This window comes from Chionomys nivalis, chromosome 17, assembly GCF_950005125.1.
Source record: "Chionomys nivalis chromosome 17, mChiNiv1.1, whole genome shotgun sequence".
Lineage (NCBI taxonomy): Eukaryota > Metazoa > Chordata > Mammalia > Rodentia > Cricetidae > Chionomys > Chionomys nivalis.
In genome coordinates, this window is record NC_080102.1 from 33509489 (window position 1) to 33535637 (window position 26149).

General features: G+C 52.7%; 2 protein-coding genes across 7 annotated transcripts; both read right to left on the bottom strand.

Annotated features, from left to right (window-relative positions):
* Positions 1-136: 136 nt before the first annotated feature.
* On the bottom strand, positions 137-11008 carry Puf60 (poly(U) binding splicing factor 60). 5 transcript variants are annotated; one of them, XM_057792289.1, is made up of 13 exons: positions 10922-10987; positions 9530-9649; positions 7650-7751; positions 5450-5545; positions 5255-5344; positions 4326-4376; positions 2132-2293; positions 1957-2049; positions 1618-1831; positions 1344-1534; positions 1075-1210; positions 667-902; positions 137-580 (listed from the first exon to the last, which is right to left on the bottom strand). In XM_057792289.1, exons 2-13 carry the CDS (start codon positions 9530-9532, stop codon positions 281-283), a joined length of 1674 nt encoding a protein of 557 aa, XP_057648272.1. In that variant the 5' UTR covers positions 9533-9649; positions 10922-10987; the 3' UTR covers positions 137-280. The 5 variants fall into 5 exon arrangements, with proteins under 5 accessions (XP_057648272.1, XP_057648270.1, XP_057648271.1 ...); XM_057792287.1 differs by lacking the exon at positions 9530-9649 and having other exon boundaries at positions 10922-11008; XM_057792288.1 differs by lacking the exon at positions 9530-9649 and having other exon boundaries at positions 7650-7748; positions 10922-11004.
* A 5529-nt stretch (positions 11009-16537) lies between these two features.
* Positions 16538-22514, bottom strand: Nrbp2 (nuclear receptor binding protein 2). 2 transcript variants are annotated; one of them, XM_057792304.1, is made up of 18 exons: positions 22204-22514; positions 21653-21775; positions 21484-21585; positions 21299-21388; positions 21092-21132; positions 20898-20992; positions 20751-20774; positions 20598-20681; positions 20461-20516; positions 20285-20380; positions 19807-20017; positions 19511-19613; positions 19371-19421; positions 19150-19285; positions 18439-18492; positions 18228-18291; positions 18090-18145; positions 16538-18003 (listed from the first exon to the last, which is right to left on the bottom strand). In XM_057792304.1, the coding sequence occupies exons 1-18, from the start codon at positions 22330-22332 to the stop codon at positions 17935-17937; spliced, it is 1584 nt and encodes a 527-aa protein (XP_057648287.1). In that variant the 5' UTR covers positions 22333-22514; the 3' UTR covers positions 16538-17934. The 2 variants fall into 2 exon arrangements, with proteins under 2 accessions (XP_057648287.1, XP_057648288.1); XM_057792305.1 differs by having other exon boundaries at positions 19758-19890; positions 22204-22508.
* Between the last annotated feature and the right edge of the window lie 3635 nt (positions 22515-26149).

Below are 26149 nucleotides of genomic sequence, written 5' to 3' on the forward strand. Positions count from 1 at the left end.
GCCCCCTCCCCCCCCCGCTGCCCTTCCGTTCACGCCTGCGCAGTATGCTTAACACCTTCCTGGTCACTGGTGCCCTGTGAATATAGACAACCCACACGCAGCCGACTTGGGTCAAGGGACCAACTTCAGACAGGGATTCAGGGCCAGCAATATCTGCACCTTTATGTACACTACAGCGTGGGCTGGGAAGAGTGCCTGGTCCCAAGGACACCACTGTTAACACTCTACAGAACCCAAAGGAAATAAGGGGGAAGTGCAAGTCCAGGAAAGGGGGCCAAAGTCACGCGGAGAGGTCGCTGTTATCAAAACGCTCCTGGTCATACACTTCAGCCACCACCTTACGGCCAGCAAACCAGCGCCCATTGAGGGCCTGGATGGCCTTGTGAGTCTCTGAGGCCATGGAAAATTCCACAAAAATCTTGACGATGATCTCTGCATCCTCCTCCTCGCCCTGCTTTTCTTGGTAGATAATGACCCGGTTCACAGCACCAAATTTGCCACATTCTTCCGTCACCTCTCCCTCCAGGTCATCGTCGATGTCCTTGGGGTCCACCATGTTGCGCAGAACCATCACTGTGGACTGTGAGAAAGGGAAGTGAATGCTGTGGCCTATGGACCACACTCGACCCACTCTCCCTAAAGAGGCACTGGCACTGCACCGCCTACCTCCTGTTTTCTGAGAAGCTTCTGCATGACCATGTGGCGAGCACTGCTGCCAGAGATGCTCATGTGCTCCTGCTCACTCAGCATCTCTGGCCGCTCCGACTCAGGAAACAGTTCCTCCTCTTCCTTCTCCTTCTTGGGCTCTAACAGCCCCAGCGTTGGCGGGCTGGCTAGGATGGGGTTCACCACGCCCACAGAGGGGATGGTGACTGGAATGGGTGGGCGGGCTGGGGTCACACCTGCAGCAAAACCAACCAGGTTCAACAGTCACACATACACCCTCCCTGGCTGGCTATAGCTATAGCCAGCCTGCCCTGGGTTCAAAGGGTTATACTGAAATAAGTATGAGTTGGGAAGCTGAAGACAGCCTCAAGGTGAGGCGTAAGGAATGGTGGAGAAACTCATACTCACCTGTAATGACTCCAGGAGCCTGGGCAGCCATGACAGCCTGGGGAAGAGCCCCTAAGGGCTGGGCCAGTGTCAGTGCTGGAGACACTAGTCCTGGTGTAGCTAAAGTACCCAGCACTGCTGCTCCAGCCACTGCTTCCTGCAACCAAAAGGCAACCAGTCACTTTTTAGTCTGGCTATCTCTACCCAAAACCATTTAAAGAGCCAGTTCCCAAAGGATCAGTGGGCCTATCCACCCACTGTCAAACCCACATCACTGCACCAGCTCTCACCTGAGCTGTAATCTTGGCTGTGGCTGCAGCTGCGGCCACAGCAGCAGCAGGCGGGAGACCTCCAGGCGTGGCAGGTGTTAGCAGGGGCATGGGGGGTGTGACGGCCTTGCCCACCCTCAAGTACTGGCCACCCAGATCAAAGAGGTTCATGGAGGACACAGCATCCTGGGACGACTGGGCCTTCTCATATTCTGCAGGGCAGGATGAGCAGTGAGGAAGGCCAGCCCCAGTACCAGGTGGGCTCCCTCTTCTCCTTGTCTCTCCCCAAACTTACCAATAAAACCATAGCCCTTGTGCTTGCCAGTTGTAGGGTCTCGGGCCAGTGTACAAGACTTGATCTTGCCAAAGGCTTCAAATACACTCTTGATGTCATCATCAGAGAGGTCTTGATGTACAGAGGCCACATAGATGCGATTGAAAGCCCTAGCCTCCTCAGCCAGCTGGTCTATGATGGGTTGAGCCTGTCCTATGTTGCTGGGTCTGCCCACCTATAGAAGAGGTTAAGAACAAAGTCTAGCATCGGCCTAGGCCTGTGGTGACGGTCTGTCGTATGTGAGCACACAAGTACTCATTTATTCTCAGCTCTAGGCCCAAGACCAAACCATGTCGTTACCTTGATGTTCCTGCCCCCAAGCATCACTGAGTTCATCTGCTCCAAGGCCAGCTGTGCAGCTTCTGGGACTTCATACTCCACAAAGGCAAAGCCCTAAACACAGGGAGTTGCCATCAGGCCAGGAAATCAGATAGGAGGGCAAGCTAGGGCACTGGGGTAACTCCAATCTGCTTACCTTGTGCTTCATCGTAACAGAGTCCCAGGACATATCAATGCTCTTGATGGGGCCAAAGGGAGCAAAGGCCTGGCGAATGGTGTCTTCCCCCAGCTCGTAGTAGATGGAACCCACATAGACCCGGCACATGATAGCCAGTGCCCGCTGCCGCTGAGCTGCCATCTGCAGCAGGACAGAAGGAGAGAGCCACTGGCTTGTCAGGAAGGCAGGAGACTCAGCAGCCCTCTCCCATCCTGGCCCACCCGCCCAGCTCTGCTGTGGGAAGGGCTCCCCACGCAGCAGTGAAGTGCAGGCTGGGCTCTTGCAGCCAGGGTTTAGGGGTCAACAGGACCCCACCCCAAGGAAGGCCAGGCCCAACAGCAGGACATGGAAGTACCCAACCCACCCAGGTCCCAGACAGACTGTGGCAGCAGAGCTGACAGGTGGTCAGAAGCCAAGGCTGAAAGCTCTGTAATTCAGCCCATTTCTCCAGTCTGGGGGCCTGGTACCTGGGCTAGGTTGGGAGATCCTCCCACTAGTCCAGCCAAGTATTGGGACAGAAGAGGGAAGGAGGAGCTGTCCAAGCCAGAGACACCTACTGGCATGGAGGCCAGAAGAGAGGGTGGCAGAAGACAGGGCAGCCATTGCCCAGAAGAGATCCCAGGGAAGGAATTTGGGAGCTCAGACAGGGGTGCTCTGGAGAGAACAAGGAGCAAGCTGCTCATGCAGGGAAACATAGGTGAGGACTCAGTATGCTCTACACTCTCCCATCCCAACACCTCCCACAAAAAAGAGCTGCTTGGAGCACATGACTGTAGCCACAAGAGCTGGCCCAGGTAAGAGCATCACAAGGCAGCAGAGAACCCAATGAAGAAGCCTCAGGGATCCTTGGGGCTGGGAAGCTGGCAGGACTAGCAGTGAGTTGGGCCACTGTAATGAGGGACCTCCCCGTGCCCTGGGAAAGGCTCCCTCCAACACTTTATAGATGTGCCAGGCAAGGGGTTCTAGAGCCACAAGTAGGGCCCCACAGGCCTGGCAGGGCCTTATTCCTTAACACAAACAAGGGCTCCTCTCACCCTAACAAAGGTCCCAGTGGCAAGAGACCAGTTTACTTCTTCAGACATTAGTGGGCCTAGGATAGTCCAGTCTTCCTGAGAGAGAGGACTAAAAGGTCCACAAACACAGGACTCACCCAGGTGGGGCCTATCTTTCCTCACATTAGGAGTTCCCTGAATTGGGGGCCAGTCCCTCAAACTGGCTCCTGACAAACCTCAGGCTCTTGCCCAGATGAAGGGCCGCAAGGGTAGAGCCACCCCTTCTCTAAGCCCCACAAAGACATGAAGCTACAACTGTCCTTCAGGCCACAGTTGACAAGAGAGTCTAAGTCTTCCCTTCAGGGTGAGACTGACCGACTACAGGTCTCTCTGACCACATCTCCCAGGACTCCTCAGAGGGTCAACAGCTCCCTATCAGACAGGTGCTTCCCAGAGTATGTCTCAAATATGAGGGCAACTCATCCAGGGATGGCCCTCCAAGTGAATACCCCAGAGAATGGGCCATGTCTTTCCCACAGGATCTCCCCAGGATAGGGCCTGGCCACTTCAACTTGCCTCTGGGCAAGGAAGAGCCATCTCCTTCCCAGACTCTCTGCTTACTGCAGCCATGGCCACATGACATCTACCCCTTGCTGAGAGCTAGGTCTGTGACCCAAGTTGTTATATGTCCTTCCCTCTCTTGCTCACTCAGGTCCCCAGCCCACACCCCATCCATCCATCCTCCCTCCAGAGTATGATGGGGCCACAGTTAGGACCCCTCTCTTATCAGGGGCCTGACCCCAACCCAAGAGCCCGGGCAGCCTGGAGACTGTCGGAGCTGGAGGCCCACAGGTACATCCCCCACATGGGGTGACAAGGCACATATGAGCCTGGCATTGGCAGCTACCCTCCCTGGCTGGCTGCCGCGGCTGCCCTCCGCAGTTACCTGGCCGGTTAGTTTTAAGGTGGGCCCTCAGAGCAGATGGAGGCCTCCCCAGGGGCGGTCCCGGGGTGAGTGCCCACACCACTGGCCCCACCATGCCTGGCGCTCTGCTGTGCTCGTCCAGAGCTGGCGGGCAGGGCCGGCCAGGGGAGCAAGGTCCCCAGCAGTGGGCTTCACTGCCCCCCTCTAGCCCTGACTAAGGACATGAGCCCCAGAAGAAGTGAGCATTTCTATTGACCGATTGCAAAGGTGAGAGAGGATCTCCAAAGCCCATTGTCACTGCTGCCATCTGAAAGACAGTAAAGACAGAGTTCAGTCTGTTGGAGCCGAGCAGTCTCCCGCTCTCGTCAACACCTCACGCAGACAGCAGCAAGGCGCGGAGTCCCCGCCCTGCCAGGGAGGCCCGCCTGCCTTCCCACACTGCTGGTCACTCTGGCTGGTCACTGGCACCTGCCCAGGGGGGGCTTCAGAGCCCCAGGTGCCCCGCCCCACAGCCTTTGCAGCAAGACCGGCGAGGGCAGAAGGAAGGGAGGAGAGGGATGGACAGAGCACAGTGAACAGCCAGTATGAATATTTGAGGGCTGGACCTGGGGGTGGGGAAGGCTCAAGGCCCAGGAACCTGTCAGCTTCACATAGGCTTCTTCCCACAGATATCACAGCCTCCAGCCTAGAGTAGGGCCCAGTGGAGCATACCCCTAGACTGCCCCTTCAGTCGAGGGCCCAGGGATAAAGGCCTGACCATAGGGGCAGGGAGGATCACAACCTACATGCTGCCACCATGGCTGTGCACAGCCTGGGTGACAAGGGTGTGATGGAGACCCAGAGGCACCAGTGGGAAGACCAAGAAGGAGAACTGGGCAGAGCTACAGAGAAGGAGTGGGAAGGGGGTGAAGGGGCCTTATCAAGCAACAGGAGGAAAGGCCAGGCCACTCATGCCTCAGAGAGGACCCTGGTGGTCCAGAGAATGAATCTTGAGAGTCTGAGAGTGATAACGCCTTCTGGGGGCAGTCGGCCACAGGCACAGGAGGAGGCAGAGAAGAGGAGGAGATGGTGGAGGTAGTGGGAAGGGGCAGTGGAGACTTCCTGGCCCAGGCTGAGCAGGAGGGCCTCCAGCAGAGCCAGCCCCAAGATAGTGGCAGTGGCGTGCAGGAGGGTGGAGGGGCTCACCTGCAGGTTGGTGAGCTGCTGCTGCTGGTGCGCGATGGTCTGTTTCACCAGTACACTCTTGATGCTCTGCTCCATTGCATATTTCTTGGCCTGCAAGAGATGGTAGTGAGGAGCACTGGGGAGTCCAGCCTGAAGGGGGATGGCCTGCCTCACCAATCTTGGCTGAGCAGTTGTGCCCAAGAGGTGCACTCTCACCTTCTGGAGGGCCTCCTGCTGCTCGGGCGTCAGGGGAGGCAGCCCCAGCTTGGTGCCTGTGCTTTGCCCATTCTCCATCTTGATAGAATCTGCGCCCTGGAATAGGAAACAAAGGATCTGTTCAGCAGTAAACCAAAAATTTCTCATGTCCTAGAAGCCCCACAGGCCCTCTAGCCCTAGATTCTTAAGCCAATGTAGGATCTAAGCCCCAGTACAAGCTACCTCCTGCCTGGTTAGGATGTAGGTCTTCCCTTCAGACACTGCTATTCCCATTTAGGCTTCTGTCACAGTCATGACTCATGGGTGGGACACATTAAATCAGGCAGGTACCCTGTAAGACCAGCAGCACAATGGACTTCTTATGCAACTAACACAGGAGATCAGTGTGCCTACCCCTTGTTGACAGAGACCCTAGAGTCTCTGTCCCAAGTCCTGTAGAACAGCCGACTTCTGCTGTGCTCCAGAGCCCAGAGAGCAGAACCAGGATCAAAGATTCATTACTTACAGGCTACCTAGCACTCTAACCTCTTGGTTTCCTCAACAGCCCTTGTCAGGTCCTCAGGCCACCCCAGAACAAGGCAAGGGGCCTCCCTCCAATAATGCCCATTTCAGGCCTCTCAGAAAGGGTGAGTGTTACTCCTCAGTTCATGAGCCCTACAAGGAGCTACAGTCCACTTCAGTACATTAACAGTACTGTATGGCATGTGTTCAGCACACCAGAAGTCAGGTACAGAGCAGCACTCTAGCCAAATGAATGTAGAACACATGACACTAGCTAGGGGAGGGCTTGAGACTTGCTGTAGACATGATCGAATGCTACGAGAATTGTTTATATTACTCCTATCAAAGCCATTTTCAAGCTGTTTGCAGGAGAGGGAAAGAACCATGTAAACAGGGAAAGCCCAATGTCAGAGCCAGCAAACCCTGGGAGTAACAAACAGAGCCAGCACACATTTCCAACCAGTTTAAAATACCTCTGGGGACTCTTTTAGGCTTTCAGACACAACCTTTGAGAGCAACAGCAGAGAGGAAGGCCCTCAGTATAGCATAGGAGTAACAGGCAAGGACTGAAGTACAAAAGAGGCAGGCAGGATCTGGCTGAGTCAAACCCCATGAACCCCATCATGGATGCCAGAGTGCTGAGTTTCTGGTCAAGGGTCAAAAGGCAGGGAACTTATAAGACCCCCCCCCCTCCCCGGGGCAGAGTCCCAAGAAGATCCCAAAGTCTCTCAAGAGATGGAACCAAGGACTGCAGTCTGGCTCATACTAGATGTGTCCTCTGCCCTCTCAGCTGGCCCCAGGCCTATGAGGCTGTGACACTAGAGTAGGCTGTCGCCATGGAAATAAATGCCATTTCTTCTTGGGCCCCCTAGAAACTTTTCAATCTCGTCTTTGTCTTGGTGAACAAAAGGCCCTTCTCCCACCAACCAATGGCATACTGGCCAGCCAGTCAGGACAGAGAGCTTCAGCCCCCACAACGTCCCAAGATCCAGGCTGCATACCAACATCTCTTTCTGGCCCCCCGACACAAACACCAGTGCCTGGAAGGCCTAGTCAAAGGCCACCACACTATCTTGTTGAAACCTTGGGGGACTCTGTAAAGGTGGGAATAAAGAATCTATCACCTAGCAACAACAGAGCCCAGCTTCACATCCCAGAAGACTTACTCCCATGGGCCAGTGACTAGAGAACAAAATCCATCCACACCCACCCATAAGCTCAAAGAAGCGGGGGATGGGGGTTCCCCAAGACTCGTGTGCTTTGACTTACATGTTATTTTGTTGTTTTACTTACATGAAAACAAAGAGCTAAAATGAAAATCCCTATTTCTGGCTCTAGACACAACACTGCCATTCTGAAACAGAGGACCCATCCTTCTGCACAATGCTAATGGCTCAAAGCCAGAATCACTGAGGGCTGGGCTGTAGTTATTCCCATCATCTCCATCTCCTCCCCCTGCTGCCTGGCTAGCCAACTGCCAGGCCCTGCCAGGCCTAGGCTAGATGGACTCTCACAGGCAAGAGACAAAACAGAAGCAGGCCAAGGCCCCAGTCCTGTGGACACTGTCTGCCCAGAAGGCAGAGGCTGGTCACTGGAGTCCCCCACCACAAGTCCAATTTGCCCCAGTTGGGTCTCTCTAGGCCCAAGGATGCACAGGCAGTCAGGCAGGCCTGAGGGAAACGATGTTTAAGGTTAATACCTGTGGAGGTTTCCATTTGTCTCCTGCTGCCACCACTGCCGCCGCTGCTGCTGCGGCTGCTGCCGCTGGCTCGGACCCCCCTCCTTGTTGGCCATTGACCTGCTGCAGACAGGAAGGAAATGTAACCAAGAGTCAAGCACACCCATCACCCAGACCCTCTCATTTTCCAAAGCTAAAGGCTGCCTTCCCCACCTAGAACAAGGGAGGCTGGGCAAGGGCTTAAGGTCAGCTGAGTTTATTTCCAGCATCAATCACACCTTGTACTGCCCTTATACCTTCTACCTTTCCAGCACATATGCAGCCACCCAAGGTACTGACAGAAAGCAGAGCAGCAGCTGGAGCAGGCCCAAATTGACAGTCTCCCGGGAAGGGACAAAAAGAAAAGGACAGAGAGCAAGCAGTGTTCCAGCCCAAGGCCAAGGAAAGCCACCTTTTCTGCTGACAGATTGAGCCAGATTAGATGACAGGGTGACCAGCTGGCTGTATTCTCTCATCCTTCCCCAGGCAGCAGGAGCACTGCTTCCATCAAACTTTATACACACTTGGGCCAGGCCTCTAAGCTCAACCTTTATTCCAGTAATTCCACAAGCTCTGCTCCAATGTAGGCTTCCCTCATTCAGCAGCCGAAGTGCAAAACTGCCCTAAGAAGACAGCTGAGAACTTAGTTCTCTACACTGGTTAAGACCCACCCTAGGAGACATAGAGAACACTGGTATCCAAAGGCAGTGCTCAGAAGATAGAACTCTTAATATGGCCTAGAAGAGTGGCCTCTGCCACCCGACAGACCTTGGCAGAGGTGGGCAATATGGTAAGGAGTAGAATGATGTGATGGAAGAGCCCTAAAAGCTACCCCAGGTTCTCAGGGATTGCAGTGTGAACAGAAGTCAGAAAGTGCTTTCACTACCATGAGCTCAAGAACATGTTCCTCATATATCAAAAGACAGAGAGATGGTTGTGCCCAATCTTGGAGACAAAGCCAGAGGCTGGCCAACTTGGACAAGATGGGCCTTTCAGGTCATCAGACTACTAAAGAAGGGGCAGCCTAGTATACTGCAAAGACTATGGTTGACCCAGCCTGTACCTAGAGCTGCTCCCGGTGCTACCAATATGAATGTGCACTACTGCCTAGCTCAGCTCCACTGTGACTTAGAAATGATATTCCAGAGAAAACTAATGGAAGGGCGACTCCTTGGCACAGACACCCATAGAACAGAAGCTGCTTCTCAACACCCACAGAGAAAGCATGCTTCAGGTACTAGCCAGACACCAGTGAGAAGGTTGAATATGGGGCTATGTATAACTTCCTGCCTCTCCAGGAAAAGGATAGATGGTGCTGAAAGCCACAGACAATGCATATGAGCATTCCAGGGAAAGCTTACCTATGGACGCTACAAAAGAAAACCACCCAGTTTAGCCCATTTACCCCAGGAGAGAGTTCTCCAAGAGTCTAGAATTCTGTTTTAACCAGTCACCGGAAGCACCTAGAGAAAACTATCATTTGTTAACTCAGCTAGTCACTAATATGCATCTCAGCCAATTGTCCCAGGAAAACCAGCAGGCCTTGTAGTCACAATGCTCCCCAACCCAGGCAGTGGTGCATCAAGAGAGGGGGAGCCCCCCCCCCGAGGGACAGTGCTGCTGAGCGTCTCTGGTGCACAAGCCAAGCTCTGCCCTTCACCAGCTTAGAACAAAGAATTACTTCCATTATAAAACACATTAAATAACCTGAGGCAAATCACCTAAAAATCTAGGCCTCAAGCTCCTCTTGTGCAGGGGGATGGCCTATCTCTCAGGCATCAGCGAAGATTTTACAGAATCACCTTTCATGAAGTCCCTTAGTGTCTGGGAAGTAAGCCATAGGTTCTAGCAGTTATTAGTACCATTGATAGCAGTGCCAGGCCCCTAGAATGGGACTGGCTGCAGGATGCTGTCTTCCATCTGTCCAGGTCCCTTCACAAGGTGCAGTGCTGCTTCCTGGGTAGCCAGGCTTGTACTGAGCACTGTGGATGCAGCAAAACAAGGAAGAGAGAGAGACAACTCCAGGGGCCTCATAGTCAACTGATGGCAAAGACTATTCAAACTGCTTCAATGGTGAGACTTACTGCCCATGCCCATCTCGAGCCCATCTCGACAATGACACTACCTGTCTGGCACCGCCCTATGGTAGAGCTGACCCCCCAGCTAACCTTTCAGTCTGCATGAATGCCAGCGGTTACTCAGAAACGAGGCCTCCACTTTCCTCCAGTGCTGTTCAGAGTATCTTATACCTTGTCTCTCTCCTTTCTATCATCTGACAGGACTGTCACCTAGTACTCAACAATCTGTCTCTCCACAAAGCCCATTTGCTCCTGTAGCTTCAAGCAGTAGAGTATGGTTTTGTTTTTTTTTTAAAGTTAGCCACGATGTGAGTGGCACACACTAGATCTATCCCTCACAAACTGGGGCAAGAGCCCCTTCCCAAGTATGAGGGTGCAGCTCCCAGCTAGGGCCGAGCAATGGCAGCCCTTCCCAGACCTTGCTCCATCCTTCTTGGTGAGGGTGGCAGTGAATAAAAAGCTGGGCTGCAGTGGGGTTAGGTCCAAGAGATACATGGTTCCTAAGGTTGAAGTGGGAAGACCTGTGGCAGACACTCCCGGAATATTCCTGACCGACCAGGGAGCAAGCTGAGCGGAGCAGGCGGAGGCTCGCCAGCACAAGACACGGGGTGAGCAGAGTCTTAGGACGCCCACAAGACCTGCGACCAAGGCAGGCACTGACTCTCGGGTTCTCCAACAGAGCCAGGGGAAGAATGATTGCTCGAAAGATGTGGGAGGATTGTGGGGTAACAAAATGGGAAACCCGCTTCTCTGGGCACCACGGCGCAGAGCAAATGTCATGGGTCCGCCCCTTCCGCGTCCCCAACACAGGCGCAGTCGCGGAGGCCCAGAGCAGGCGCCACGGCTCCCTGACGCCGCCGGCCGCCTAGACAGCTTTCGCCCAACCTCAGCAGAGCGAGGACCGCCCTGCGGGGGACCCAGCTGGGCCGCCTGCGGTCGGCCCACCCCGCCCAGCCGCCGGAAACTGGAATCCTCGAGCCGGAAGCTACAGCTACAGTCGCGGCAGCGGCGGCGCGCGCCCGCTCCGCCCCCGCCCCGCGTGCCGGGGGCCACAAGAGGGTCCGTGTGAGGCCCGGTCAAGCGGCTACGCACCCAGGGGGCCTCCGCGTCCTGGCCCGGCCTACGACTCATTCCCACCAGCTGACTGCCGCCCCCGGCCGCGAGGGACTCACTTACAAGAGCTATAGTTGCCGTCGCCATCTTGCGTCCGTCGCGGCCGCCGCGCGCGCCACAAGCCCCAGCTCCCTCCGCAGTCTCGCGCGATCTGGGCGCCGGACGCGGAATTCTCGCGATAGACCTTTCCCTAGCTACGTGGACGGAGACCGGAACGCATTTCCGGGGCGGAGCAGGCAGTTAACGCACCCGACTGAAACTGAACGGAGCGGGGCGGGGCCGGGGCGGGCGGGAGTGTGGGAGTGGCGGCCCGGAGAGGCCTTCGGAGTTCGGCCTGTAGCGTTCTTGAATCAGTTCTGCCTATTTTACCAGCACCGTTATTTTGGTTAAACCCACTCGCAGAAAGCAGCGGAAAAGTGCGGCTGATCCCTTCTCGACTCCGTCCGTTGATATCTGAGACAAGAGACAAAGAACTGATGCATCTTTGTTTTGTTCGTCTCTGAAGTCAGGAGTCTGCATTTATTTGGAAACACAATCTCTTTCCTTGTGAACGAGTAGCCTTTTAAAACGGATGACATGCCGGTGGACCCAAGAGATGGTTCCCCAGCCAGTTGTGTGCACAGTCCTGTGGGCACGCTGGTCCCCAAGTCCTAAGTTGTGTATGTTTAAACCTGTATGTTCATCTGTGCTGTGTGCGGAGGAGCTGCTCTGACGTTTGTCTTGAGTTTCACCGAGTCCCAAAGCTGCCTGCAAAACATCACCAAATAAGCTCAAGCACCTTTAGCTGCCCCCGATAGCCATTATTCTGCTTTCCACCCCGGAAAATTTTAGAATTTAATATAGAGATCTCTAGCAAAATAAGGCAGAATGTTTTCCTCCCCTTACGGAGTCCCTTTAATAGCACAGGAGCTATATTGAAAACAAAGCCTAAGAGGGCAGAGAAATGAACTGCTGGAGAGTTGGGGAAGGGTGGGCGCTGCCTTTGCAGACTGGTTTATGACGGTTGTGTCTGGAATTTCCGGGAAAAGCGCAGATAGGAAAAAACAAAACAAAAACATAGTTGCCTCAAGACTTCTGCCCCTACCACATGGTGCCAGAAGGTCTGGTTCTGCCAACAGTGGCTGCAAATTAGCTTCACTCTGGAAAAGAAGCACTGAGACCCAGCTTACTATCTCATTATTTATTTATTTATTTATTTATTTTTATTTTATTTATTTTTTTGGTTTCTTCAAGACAGGGTTTCGCTCTAGTTTTAGATCCTGTCCTGGAACTAGCTCTTGTAGACCAGGCTAGCCTTGAACTCTCCAAGATCCGCCTGCCTCTGCCTCCCGAGTGCTGGGATTAAAGGCATGCGTCACCACTGCCTGGTTTAGCATCTCATTCTTAAGCACAACCAGCCAACCAGAATCACCAAGCAAGGAAGGGTGAGGAAATAAGACTCAGAAGGAACCAAGGCAATAAAGGAAGCAAAAGAATAAGAACAGTAATTGAAATCAGTTGGTAGTAGTGCACGCCTTTAATGATAGCACTTGGGAGGGAGGCAGAGGTAAGCCAATCTCTGAGTTGCTGGTCTACAAGAGCTAGTTCCAGGACAGCTAGGAATGTTACAGAGAAACCTTGTCTTGAAAAACAAAAAACAAAACAAAACAAAACCCTGAGAAAGCAGTATAATCAAAGATACCCAAAAGATGTTGCATCCCTAAAAACAAGAATATAAAGACCACCAACTGAGCCGGGCGGTGGTGTCACATGCCTTAATTCCTACTCTGCAGAGTGAGTTCCAGGACAGGCTCCAAAGCTATACAGAGAAACCCAGTCTCAAAAAAGAGACCACCGACTGAAATTTCTTCCAAAGAAAATGGCCCAATGGTGATGGCAACACACACATTAATCCCAGTACTCGGGAGGCAGAAACAGGTAGGTCTCTAAATTCAAGGCCACTCTGGTCTACAGAGTGAGTTTCAGGGCAGTCAAGAAACCCTGTCTTGAAAAACTAAAAGCAAATATGAAAACAAGCAAGTTAATAGATTGGAAAATAAAGTTGACCTGAATGTGGTGGCACATACCTTTGTCCCAACGCTCAGACTCGGGGCAGGGGCAAGGCGGATCTCTGTAAACTGCTAGACATCCTAGTCTACCTTTCCAAGTTGTTTAGCTCTGATAGCCAGATATTAAATAGATCCTATCTCAGCCAGGTGAGGGCAGTGGTTGCATGCATACCTCTTTAATTCCAGCATTTAGGATGCAGAGGCAGGTGGAACTCTGTGAGTTTGAGGCCAGCCTAGTTTATAAGAGCTAGTTCCAGTACAGCCAAGGTTATTTACACAGAGAAACCCTGTCTTGAAAAACCAAAATAAAGCCGGGTAGTGGTGGCGCACACCTCCAATCTCAGCACTCGGGAGGCAGAGGCGGTAGATCTCTGTGAGTTTGAGGCCAGCCTGGTCTACAAGAGCTAGTTCCAGGACAGGCTCCAGAGAAACACTGTCTCGAAAAACCAAAAAAAAAAAAAAAAGAAAAGAAAAAGAAAAGAAACCAGCACTTGGGAGGCAGAGGCAGGCAGATCTCTGGGAGTTCGAGGCCAGCCTGGTCTACAAGAGCTAGTTCCGGGACAGGCACCAAAGCTACAGAGAAACCCTGTCTTGAAAAAAAAAAAAAAAGGAAAAGAAAAGAAAACAAAATAAAATAAAGTTGTAATCACATTGGTCAATATTTTCCAAGATTTAAAACAAGATGGGCCTACCAGAACCTCTGAAAATGGTGCAACCCCCAGCCCAGGGTGTTGAGTAGGCTGGATCTTACCACCAGGGAACCACCAGGGGTTCCACCAGGTTCCACCAGGGGGAACCTCAGGCACCACCTTCTTGTGGTAGCTTCCATTGATACTAACGTACAACACTTTTCAAAAAGGTCTTTCGCAAGCTGCTAAAACCTCTAAATTCACTGAGATGTTGAATTTGTCTTCTTTAGAAGAATTAGCCAGAGGAGACTGCATGGTGACAGCATTTGATGGCTTCAGCTATCTTATGAGTCAGCAAAGAGTTAATGATTTAGCAAAAACAGCTTCTGAATGCCTGCTCCACACATGGCCCAGCATCTGGTTGCCCCCACTCTGATTTTCCTGTCCTTGCTTTACTTTCACTCCAAAGAGCCTGTATTCACTTATAATGGCGTGGTCCAGCCTGTAAACACCATTGTTTCAGAGGTAGCTGAATTAGGTTTTCTGTTTTTTTTTTTTCCCAGACTGGGTTTCTCTGTGCGTCCCAGGCTGTCATGGAACTAGACCATAGACCATAGACCAGGCTGGCCTCTCTTTTCTTCCTGCCTCTGCTTCCCAAGTCCCGAGATTAAAGGTGTGTACAACCACTGTCCAGCTTGGACCAGGTTCTTAGAGTTGCCAATGGGGAATGTCCCTCTCCTGAGTCCTACGCATGTAAAATACCTGAACCTCACAATTTCACAGAATTGCTTTTGAAAATAAGTCTTGTCTCTCTGCTCTACCAGAAGCCACCCTGGCAGGCGGAAGCCCAGATCAGTGCCTGTTCCAATTGTCATTAGAGAGGCTTTCCTTAGCAGCTGATGGGAGGCAATGCCGAAACCCAAAGACACTCAACAGAAAGAGCACCCAGACTGGAGATCTCCATCAGGCTCCTCCCCTTGGAATCTGGGAAATGCCTGAGGAAGAGGGAGAAGAAGGAACCAGAGGAGGTGGAGGACACCAGGAGAACATGGCCCACAGAATCAACTAAGTAGGACTCCTAAGGGCTCAAGGAGACTGAAGCATCCATCACGGAACCTGCATGGGTCTGCACTAGGTCCTCTGCATATATGTTATGGTTATTAGCTTGGTGTTTTTGTGGGACTCATATAACAGTGGGAATAGGGGTGTCTCTGACACTTTTTGCCTGTTCTTGGGACCTTTTTTCTCTTACTGGGTTGCCTTGCCTAGCCCTTATATGAGGGTTTGTACCTAGTCTTACTGTATCTTGTTATGCAGTGTTCCAGAGATATCCCCAGAGGCCTGCTCTTTTCTGAAGGGAAACGGAGGAGTGGTGGATCTGGAGGGCTGGGGAGATTAGAAGGAGGGAAAAGGAAACAGTGGTTAGGATATATTGAAAAAAAAAAGTCTTCACTTCTGCCCTTAAGCCCTTTCATGATCAGCTCATGCATCCGTGTGTATATACATAAACACATGATAAATAAATGTAAAACAATAGGGAATATAAATATACACCTCAATAATTTATCTAGGAAATAGAGAAATCAATAAACAATTTGCTAAAATGTCATTTTTCTTTTTTCTTTTTTTTGTTTACAGTGGTGAATTCCTGATAATTTCCAAAACACTGGGCAAAGAAAGGGCAGGAGAGACAGAAGAGCTCTTACAGAAAAGGTCAGAACTCAGAAGCCTCGCAATTCCTGGAACTAGAAGAATGTAACCTGACACCCTTGAATCTTGAGAAGAAAGGATTTTCAGCTAAGCAAACTTCTTGTACCCTGGTACATTTTCAGTCATGTATAAGACTAGAATAAAGACAAACAGACAAAGGTTCCATAATTTCCCATATATTTTTCTCGGGCAATTTGAAGGCTGTTTCTTTTCAGGTACTATAAATGAAGGAAGAAAAACGCATGGGCCCAGAGAGAAGAGCCATGCCATAGAATCCTGGTGCAGGGCAACACATGCTGCTACCTGAACTACAATACAGAACAAGAGAACAGCAGAGAGCCCGTAAAAGGAGAAACATTGGCTGGTCGTACTTGGTCCTAAATATTGAGAGGACCCCAGTGATGAATTAATGGCAAACACATAGCTAAGGCTAAGGGGAAGAGCTGGTGAGAGGTTCAGCAGGCAAGGGGCTGGGCACCAAGCCTGATAAAGTGGGTTCAATTGAACCCACATGGTGGAAAGAAAACAAACTCCCACAGATTGCCCTCTGACCTTCTTCTGTGCTATGGTACACACACACACACACACACACACACACACACACACACACAGAGAGAGAGAGAGAGAGAGAGAGAGAGAGAGAGAGAGAGAGAGAGCCAAATGAATGCTTTAAAAAAAAACGAAGCAAAAAAAAGAAAATTATTAACTTCAGAGAAAACAAAAAGTTGTGCAAGAAAGAAACTAACTTGGGACACCTTGTTCCTTGCTGAGACCGGCACTAATTAGACTGATACTCAGACAGCTCTGATGCCCATCAGACTCTTAGGATGCTGGCTCAGAGGGTGGGCAGGTGACTAGCCTGACAAGTTGCCATGTGGGAACACCTAACATATAAAAAGCAATAAACAGGACCCAAAGCATGCTAGTGGCATAGCATGGTGGCACACACTTTAAATCCCAGCACTGGAGAGTCTGAGACAGGTAGAATCTCTGAGTTTGAGGCAGGCTTGGTCTATGGAGTGAGCTCCAGGCTGAGGCTAAGAGACTGAAATTTGTGGAAAATCAGGGCAGAAGATCGTACTTGCTTTTTACTATTGACCCTGTGTCCCCAATAATTCGACTTCTAAAACAATATGCAGTAAGGCACGGTGGCTCACACCTATAAACACTGCACAGGCCAGGTCTGGATACTGAGTTCCAGGCAAGCCAGGCAACGCAGCAAAACTGTATCTTATCTCTAGAGATAGAGATAAGCTGAACAGAGACAAGATAAAGTACAGCACAGATGCCTTTGAGTTCAATTTAATCACGTGTACAATCTGTTACGGATTTTCCAAATAAACTATGTCAGACCATGCATAATCAGTGTTCTTTCAGTTTATTAGCTGTCCCATGACAAATTTGCTTTATTTTAGGTTTTGGTTTTGGTTAAGATGGTATGGTAGGCAACACAGCAACACCCCCACCCTGCGTGTGCCCACGTCCATTCTCTTAAGCACCAAACCCCAGGATAATTAGTCTCCGTAGCAAAAGGTGCTCTGTAGGTGTGATTCAGCTACAGGCCCTGAGGGGGTATCATCCTAGATTATCTAGGTGGGTCCAACCTACTCACAAAAGGCCCCAACCTTCCAGGCAGTGGAAAACCAGACAGCTAGTCCATGACACACATTCAACCTGACGCTGCTGGTCTTGAAGGTGGAAGGAGAATTAAGAAAAGTTGGTGGCTTCTAGAAGCTGAGAAGGGTTCTTAGTTGGAAGCTGTAAAAAAGTAGGAATTTCTGCCTTACCACGGCAAGGAAGTAAATTCTACCAATAGCTTGAAGGAGCAGGAGGTGAGCCCCATCCCCACTCTACCCCCCTTTTCCAGAAAGGACTTCAGTCACAGATGACTGGGTTTTAATCTAGTGGGAGCCTGTATCAAACTTCTGATGTACAGAACTGTATTAGTGTTGTCTCAAGCCACTAGGTTTGTGACAAACGTGACAGCAGCAATGTGGAACTATTAGTAATACAGTAGTGATCTTTCCTGGTTTCGTATATGAAGAACTGTTTAAGAAGGAACTTGAGTGCATTAAATTTATACATACATTTAAAAAACATTTAAGACTTTAAACTTGAAGTTGGAAGACAGGCAGTTCAAGAATGAAGAACAGAAAGATCCTGCTGATCCTGCTGGAGGACTCTGGGGAGGACACAGGTCCTGGTCTCAAGTGTGTGGAAGATCAGTGAGAGGGAGCTCAGGACAGGTATGCATGGGATTGGGATTGCTCTGGGTGGGACCAAGGATCCAACTCCAAGTTCTCTAGCCTCTGAGTCTCCAGCCAAGTCTGGTCTGCCTGATGCCCAGTATTGCATTTGACACCTGAAGGGGCTCTATTACTTTTGAGTTCAGGCTCCTTCCCTAGGTTTCTATGTCACCTGAAGGCATGGCTGTTGTCCAATACCAGATGGGGAAGTTCCCCTAAATGACCTGTATCCTCTACTCCCATTTAGGCTTGGGACTCCATCACCACCCCAGGACCCACACTGCTGCAGAAAGCTGGGGGGGGGGGTGTCTTCACTAGCAGGGCCTGTGTTCATTGGCTCCAGGAAACACAGGCAGAAGGCAGCTCTGAGCAGTATGGCGCTCTTTGCCAAGTGGACAACCCTGAGCCCTGGTATCCCTGCTGGGCTGCCAGGACTGGGAAGGTCAAGCCTGTGTCCCACGGTACTTGAGAAAGGTGGTCTCCAGGAAGGCTGCTAGCTTCGTCCGGTCGTCCTGCAGTGGATGGGTGGGGGACATGGGAGTCGTGGGCAGCTCGTGCCACCCTGCACCTTTCCAAACCTGCAGTGCACTCCGCCTACCTCGTGCAGGAAGCCGTAATGCACTAGTTCAGCAGCGAGGTCCTGGGCACTGTCGGCTGAAGAGAGGACAAGTGAGTGGCGGCACCAGCCAGCGCCCGCCCGAGCCCCAGGCCACCATCTGGTCCCCTGTCAGCCTACTTGGGAGCAGGTCATAGGTCAGCTGTCTATGCAGGCGGTCCTCCAGCACCAAAAGCAGAGTGAGCTGTGGATGCGATGGCACGGTCAGCGTGGTCCCAGCACACCACCACTGGTCCCTCCCCATCCCCCCCATGGCATGGTCAGCGTGGTCCCAGCACACCACCACTGATCCCTCCCCACCCCCATAGCCCTGCCCAGCGCCCTTGCTCACGTGCCACCGAGCCTTGTCCTCGCTTCTCTCCAAGTTGCACTGCATCTGGACCACCTGAGGGCAGGGAAGTTACGTTAGCCACTCGAGCCCAGAAAGATCAGCAGAGATTCAAAACCGCTAAGCATCTCCAAGGGACGCCCAGAAAGCTCATCTCATTGCACCAGCACTGAGGTGTCAACGAAGGCTTCCAAGATGAGGTCTTGGGTTTGAGTTCTGAGTGGTGAACAGAATGCCTTCAAAAGGGTGGGGGAGGGGAAATGCTGTGTCCCAGGATGTGACTGCACAGAAAAGCAAGATGCCAGCAGGCCAGGAGGCTGGGGCTCACACTGCCTTCTAGTCACTCTCTGGGCAGCCAGAATCCAGGACACTTTGACTACTGGCATTTGAACTTAGGGTGCACTGTGGAAGGAAGGAAGCTAGGAGGGTGATGGCTCTGGATCCCGATGAGGAATGAACATGGCCAAAGCCTCCGGAATGGGGTGTGCAACAGGACGGTGAAAGGGCTGCAAAAGCAAGAAGCCTTGGGGAAATGGGTGTCCCAGCTTGATTACAGTGTCCATAAAGCGGTCAGCTTGGGTTTGGTCTCTGGCAGTCTGGAGGAGAACTGGGATAGGGAGACAGAGCCCCCCACCCCACCCAGAGAAAGGCACCCATTATCTGGCTGTGGACAGTTCTGAAAGACAGCACAGTTCAACAGAAGTCAGGACTCACCTTCCTGGTCTCTGAGTCAAAGGGTTCTGGCGTTGGGGTTTTGACCTTCTGGGCCTCCTCCGGGGGTGGAGCTAACACGCGGGGAAGTCCCAGGGGCCGGGCAGCCGCAAAATTCATCAGTGGGTAGATCCCATTCCTGGAGATATACCAGGGGGTATATAGCTGGGGGCTCAGGCCTGACAGTGATTTTCCTCAGTCTCATGTCTCATGTCAGCTCTCACCTGACATCCTCTAGGAATTTGTCCAGCTCCAAGAAGGAGACCTCTGAGTACCTAGAATGGAGAGGGTGGTACATGAGCGGTGTCAGGCTAAAGGCTAGCCAGGCAGCTAGTAGGGAAAGCCTTATGTGGTCACTGCTCACCGCCACTGCATTGGGGGTCCATGGGGCTGGGGCATCTCAGCCAGGACGGCATGCAGGTCCATTGCCTTGGTCTTTTCCTCTACCACATTTTCCGGCATAAGGTCTGCGAATCACAAAAAAAAAAAAAAAAAAAAAAAAAAAAAAAAAACAACGCTCAGGGAGACAGACCCAAGCCAAGCGTCCTGCAAAGACCCTGCCACGTTCTGACCCCAGGCTCCTGGACCACCCTAGCCCTTCTGCCCCTCACACTGATGCTGGATGAAGCAGTGGGCTGCCAGCAGCTTCAGCGAATGCACCTCGAAGAGCACTCGGTGGAAGAGGAGGTTGTGGGCAGAGGGCCGGCGGGCAGGGTCCCGGGCCAGGCAGGAGAGGATGAATTCCTAGGTGGTTGAGAGGAAAGGTGGGAGGTGGATGGAAGATCCTTGCTCTAGAGAGGTCCCTGAAGACCCTAGACCCCACGGGTCCAATCACCACATCCTCCCTCCTCAGTGGTGCTGCAAAGCCTTCCTGTATGGATGCAGAGAAGAGGAAGGCTTCCCATTAGCAGTTCAGGATCTGATGCTGTAAACTTGGGCCCCGAATACCCATGTTCTACTTCCAGTCTCCCTTGTGAAATCTGAGTCCCAGGAGTCTTTCTTCCAGGTAGGCCTTAGTGCAGCAGCTGGTATACTTTCAAACGCACTGATTAGGCTAGATGTCTAGCTGTCTAGAGCACTTCAAGGGCAAGCTGAGGCACCTGCAGCCCATCCCAGAAGAGCAAGGTAAGCTCCTCACCCGCATGTTGGGGTCACTCAGTGAGTGCCTGGCTCGAGCAATAGCCTCCTCGGTGACCCTGGTATCCCCATTGGCTTGGATCTCCAGTACAGCCATCTGGGTAGAGGGACAGATGGAACATGGTGAGATGGGTTGGAGCCCAGAGGAGAAGAGGCTATGTCCAGAGTGGCCAGTACCTCCAGTGCACACATCCCAAAGGAGAAGATGTCCACTGCAGTCCCATCATTGACCTCTGAAATGGGAAGAACAAGGCAGGGTTGGTCAGTCTGATGAGCCAGCAGGTCAGGTGCCCTAGAGTCCCATAAGGACTCACCGCCATACTCCGGTGGGAAAAAGTGCAGGTTTCGAAGTTCCTCCCGCTCAGCGCGGATGGGGCTCCGGAGATCATCAGGAAGTGCTAAGGAAGAGCGCGGGGCTGAGCAGATCAGTTTCTCCAAGATCCCCACACCCCAGAGGCCCCACGCACCATTGGAGAAGATGCGGTACCACACTGCAATGGCCAACACGGAGAGAAAGAGCAGGCGTCAGAAGGCTGGTACAATAGGCAATCTCTGCCCTGGGTTCCCGCAGGTTCCCCAACCCTGCCCCCTGTCCCGCCCAGCCTCGCCAGCACCTGAGCCAATCTTGATGAGGCCATTGTGCTGAATGAAGATGGTGTCGCTGGTCAGATTCCCGTGGATGATGGGGGGACTGCAGGCGTGCAAAAAACTGCAAGCATAGAGGAAGGGAGGCAGGAAGAACCGGGTCAGAGGGCACCTGAAAGGTGCGGAGCAGGAGGCACGCGCGTGGGCAAGTCCGGGTTCTCACCTGAGTGCCGACAGGATCTGCGTACACCAGCGCTTCCAGGCCTGGCAGCGGACGCACGACTCCGTCGGGTGGGCACCGAAAGGCTGCTGAGCCTGCGGAGCCCGCCCGCTACCCCGCTCCTGTCCCGAGGTCACTCTGAACCCCCCACCCCACTACTGTCCCTAAGTTCTTTTGGACTCCCTTCAGTCCCTAGCCCACTCCCCATACCCGGGCGTTCATGGCCTTGTGATTCTTCTTGGTCTTTTTGAGGAACTGCTTGAGGCTGCCAGACGACACGTATTCTGTGATGAAGATGACCTGCGGGCAGGCGGGCTCCGCCGTTGCGGGTGGGTCCCCATGCTGCCCCACCCAGCCTGTGGCTTCACTCCGCCCTACACCCGCCCCTAGCTCACCCTCGCGCGGGTCTCAGAGGCGTCCAGCCAATACTTGTGCAGCTTGACGATGTTGGGGTGGTCCACCAGCGCCAGCTGCTCAAACATGGTCTGGATCTTCTCCTAGGGAAGGAGGATGGTCGTGGGGGCAATCACGATATGGAGCAAAGGGGGTATGAACAGGCCTCACCTCATGGGCCGAAAAGGCCTTCCTATCCCCGAAGTGGAGTTCGTTCCACACCACTTCTACCCCCTCTTCGGTGTCCATGGCCAGAAAGGTGCTCTGAATCCCCGGCATGTTCCCTTGGTTCACCTAGGTGGGAAGGATGTGTGTCCCAATACAAATAGAGTCAGGGTGTGGACGTGGTCCCTGCCACCTTCCCCCAACCATGAATGTGCTGCCAGCCCTGCCCGCTCAGAGGGAGAGCTGCGGGTGGGTGAGGCTCGGGATCTACCCTCTAGGAGGATAGGGGTGGTGTCCAGAGGTAGACCAGGATGTGAAGGTTGAGGACGATCCCCGAAGGGGTAGCGGAGGATCCAAGAGGCACGTGGAGGTGGTCCCAGGATGACAGTGGTGTTCAAGGAAAGGGGGTTTCTCACCAGGGCGTGGGGCCAAAGGGCTCCGAGGGCCTCCAGAGGCCAGGGTGTCAGGGGAGACCGTCAGGCTGCCCGGACCCCAAGGGCCCCGTGGCCTCCAGCCTTAGGCTTCGGGACGGCGGCGTCACCCGCACCCGTGCCCACCTGCTCCCGCCGCTTCTGCCAGCGGCCACACGGGCTCTCCTCCAGGATGTCGCTCTCGTCCTCGCTCTCGTCCTCCCGCTCCCGCTCGCGCTCCCGGCCTCGCCTTGGCGCCGGCTCCGGGGCCGCCATGGCTCGGCGGGCCCAGGCCGCCGCCCTCCGCTCAAGCCGTCGCCCCGCTCCCGCCCGCCCTGGCCCAGCGCCCGGCAGCCCAACCTGGAGCCCAGCGGAGGCAGCCGCCGCTAGCCCTCCTCGGCTCCGGGAATTGGGAGGTGCGGGCTCGCAGCGGACCCGAGGGAGGAGCGACCCCGCCCCTTCGGAGCCGCCTCTGCGGGCCGGTGCTGGAGTGTAGCTCGACCAAGGGCGGCAGAGCCCCGCCCCGGACACGCCCCATCCACCCAGACCACTCCTGCTCCTCCAAAAGCTCCGCCCCGAAGAGACGCGCCCCTCAAAGGCACCGCCTATTCCTGCGGAGGCCTCTCCTAGGCTACCCCAGGCAGCTGTGCTCTCCATGCGCACCGCGCCTTGGCTGGCCTCCTCCGGAACCACTCTGGCCAACTGTTGGAGCCAGTTCTTGCACTGAATCCCGATCCTGCTCCTATCACACATGTCCGAACTCGGCCCGACGTAGAGAGCCTGAATGGAGCTGCAGGGGTCAAGGGCATCTGGGGGCAGGGACTTAAGTGGCAGGAGGCCATATGGTTTCAGAAACGGTGACAGCTCTCCCCTCCGGTAGCCAGGGGAACACAAGGAGAGCACCACTAAAGGCGGCGGATGAGCACATCAGCACACTGGAAAACTGACAGGATGCATTTCAAATCCTGACCACCTGTCTCCCCCCTGGCCCAGAATTCCAGCCTTCTCTGTCAGTGAATAAGTCCACTTTGCATAATGGCGAGTTCCTCTTCTCTCCCCAGATGTGACCCTCTCCTTTCCACTATGGGCTCCCTTGAAGCAGTGGAACCACGAAGAGGGAGCATTTCTCACTTGCTACACCTAGCAAAATTCCCTAGAAACCTTTATCCATCCTCTCCTCCCTCACAAGCCCCTCCCACCCACCTTCACCGCCCCTTGCCATAGGGAGACCATAGCCTGCCTGCCCTCCGATTTAAACTCCAGCTGGATCCTGACCAGCTCTGCTCCCTCTGCTCCTGACTTCTGTCATCGCCTGCACAGAATGCTACAGCTTACCCTGGTGGCCTACCCAGCCTAACCTGAGCAGGGCTGGCCACAGAAACCAGAGTAGGGCCAACACTTGGAAGACAATTCCCAAATCCCTAGATTCCCCTACTTAGATCTTATTAGCCAGTGCCATAGCTACCCCGGAGAGTCTGAACTAAGAAAGAAAATGATGAGGAGTCCTGTACCACAGTGTTAGCAGAGTCTCTTGAGGGTTCAGAGACTGCAGACAGGATCCAATGAAAAACCCACGACATTGAAGGTTCGTCAGTTAAGAGTACTTCTGCTCCAACAGAGGACCCAAGTTCAATTCCTACCACCTACAAGACCTACCTGTTACTCCAGGGGATCTGATGCCCTCTTCTGGTTTCCATGATACCAAGCACACACAGTGATACACGTACATGTATGCAGTCACTCACTATTACATACATATAAAATAAATCTTAACATGCCACAGCACCAAGACTAGTGGCATTTATACATCACTGCTGGCAGAAATGCATGTTGTCTAAGAACCATTGGGGAGAGGGAATCTGAATTCCCTCACAGGCTTCCCCTAGGCTCCTTCCTACATGACCTCTGCCAATGTGTTTTTTGTTTGTTTGTTTGGTTGGTTGGTTGGTTGGTTTGTTTTGTTTTTTTTTTTGGTTGGTTTGGTTTTTCGAGACAGGGTCTCTCTGTGTAACAGCTCTGATTGTCGTAAAACTCACTCTTGAATTCACAGAGATCTGCCTGCCTCTGCCTCTGCCTCCCAAGGACTGGGATTAAAAGTGTGCCCCACCATGCCCAGCTTCACCACTGGTTTTCATTCGCTACCTCTGTGGTGGTCAAACCCACCCTGGGCTCTGACTGTTTGCAGGACTTGGCAGGCTCATCCCTGTGGGCTCCTTGCTCTGACTGTGTCTTATTCATCCTCTGAGTCTGCCTCCTTCCGGTCTTGACTCTGGGGTCACATCTCAGACAAGACTTTCCTGAGCTCCATTCTTGCACACCCGCTTTCCTCCCTAGCCTCACAACTTTCCCCATGACCTTTGACACTTGACCTGCATGTGTTTGCCTGCTTCATCTGAACGTGGTAGAATCTCTGCTCTTGGCGCCAAGGACAGTGTTCAGCACACCCTAGGCCCTCATGGATACTACAATGTGAGGATGAATGAAGGGTTAGGTGGGTGGTTCCAAGAGACCCTCGAAGTGGCAACATTTGAGCTGCACCGTAGTGCACATTCTTTCCCCTTTATGCCCTCTAACCTGTCCCAGATCAAACAGATGTGTGCAACCCAACCTAGTGCCTGGCAAGTGACATTATTTGAGACAACTCTCATTGGATTTAGGGAGGGCTCTGGAATCCAACATTGGGCATGGAGCCGAAACCGGAGGTATGTTCTTGGTCACCTTCCTCAACTGCTGGCCCAGATCCAGTTGCCTTCCAGTCCCTGCCTCCACTCCTGTCCTTCTTCACATTCTGCCAAGTCCTTGCTATTTATCAGATGTCCTCTGGGTTTATCCCTTTGCTGTGGAATAATCTTTGTACATTATGAATATGTATTACTCTCATTGGCTAAGAAAGAGTTCACTGGCCTATAGGTGAACAGGAGAAGGTTAGGCAGGAAAACCAGACTAAGAGGATGCTGGGATGAAGAACGGCGCAGTCAGAGGAGCCATCAGCCAGATGGAGAACAAGCCGGACACACAAAATGGGATAGAGGTAAAAGCCATGAGCCTTGGGGCAGCACATAGATTAATAGAAATGGGTTGAGTTCTAAGAACTAATTAGTAAGAAGCCTGAGCTATTGGCTGAGCATTTGTATTTTATATTAAGTCTCCAAGTCACTTATTGGAAAACGGCTGCTGGTTATTTGGGAGTAGGCATCAGGACAGAGAACCTCTGCTTACACCCCTTCTCAGAAATCCTCTACCCCTTGACATCTTGCCCAGTGCTTTAGCGCCTAGTTCTTTTTTTCCTGCCTCTTGTGTATCTGCTATGACTCCATGGGTCCCTGCAGGGTCTCTCTGAGCCTCTCCCAACTGTAGGGTAAGCAGATGATCTAGTTTCAGAATTCCTGGCTGCTCCTTTCCCCCTGCCAGGTGGCTCTCAGGGCTTGGACAGGTCTTCCCAGAAGCCAAGCATTCTGGGTAGACAGAGAGGAGGCCTGGAGGCTCCTTGCCTTACCCTGCCTCCTGGCTTTGTTCTCTTAGGTAATATCCTCCAGAAGACCAAACTGAGTTTGGAAACTTGCCTCTAAGACCAGGGAAAAAGCGGTGGCGAGAGACTGTCTTCTTTGGGATGGGTGGTGAGACTGTGGCTTCAGTTCTTGCCCCAAGGAAGCCGACAATGATCTTCTGAGCGCCTCTGGGGAGCTCCATGTGGCAGGAAACTTCCTGATAACGGTCAGTGAGGACAAACCACTTTCCCTGCGACTTCTCAAGTTTGGAAAAGGTTCCTAGTGAGTGTTTGAAAGCAGCCAGCTAAGAAAAAAAATGATCAGCTGTCTTAAGGGATTTCAGGACAATAAGCATCTATTGAATCATTAATTACTACTAAGAAATAGAGGCAGCAGTGTTAAACGGAAGCCGTGGATGCTACGGCCAAGTGCGTCTCAAAGCCCTCAGTGATGGAACCCCACCATACCCATCAACTTGCCTTCAAGAATGACTCGGACGCTTGCATATTTATTAAACAAAATTACCGAAAAGATCAAATTGCACTTGATTGATAGAACAGTAGAAGCAAATAAATATGAAGGCGCGTGGTGGGCACACCTCTCAG

Excerpts from the sequence above, each read along its gene's own strand:
- Puf60 (XM_057792287.1), bottom strand. The coding sequence starts at position 10,945 with ATGGCGACGGCAACTATAGCTCTT. Across the intron at positions 2,050-2,131 it reads CTGTTACGATGAAGCACAAG|GGCTTTGCCTTTGTGGAGTA; the intron begins GTAAGCAGATTG and ends CCCTGTGTTTAG. Across the intron at positions 903-1,074 it reads GGCTCCTGGAGTCATTACAG|GTGTGACCCCAGCCCGCCCA; the intron begins GTGAGTATGAGT and ends GTTTTGCTGCAG.
- Nrbp2 (XM_057792304.1), bottom strand. The coding sequence starts at position 22,332 with ATGGCGGCCCCGGAGCCGGCGCCAAGGCGAGGCCGGGAGCGCGAGCGG. Across the intron at positions 21,776-22,203 it reads GGCAGAAGCGGCGGGAGCAG|GTGAACCAAGGGAACATGCC; the intron begins GTGGGCACGGGT and ends CTTCCCACCTAG. Across the intron at positions 20,682-20,750 it reads GTACCGCATCTTCTCCAATG|CACTTCCTGATGATCTCCGG; the intron begins GTGCGTGGGGCC and ends GCTCTTCCTTAG.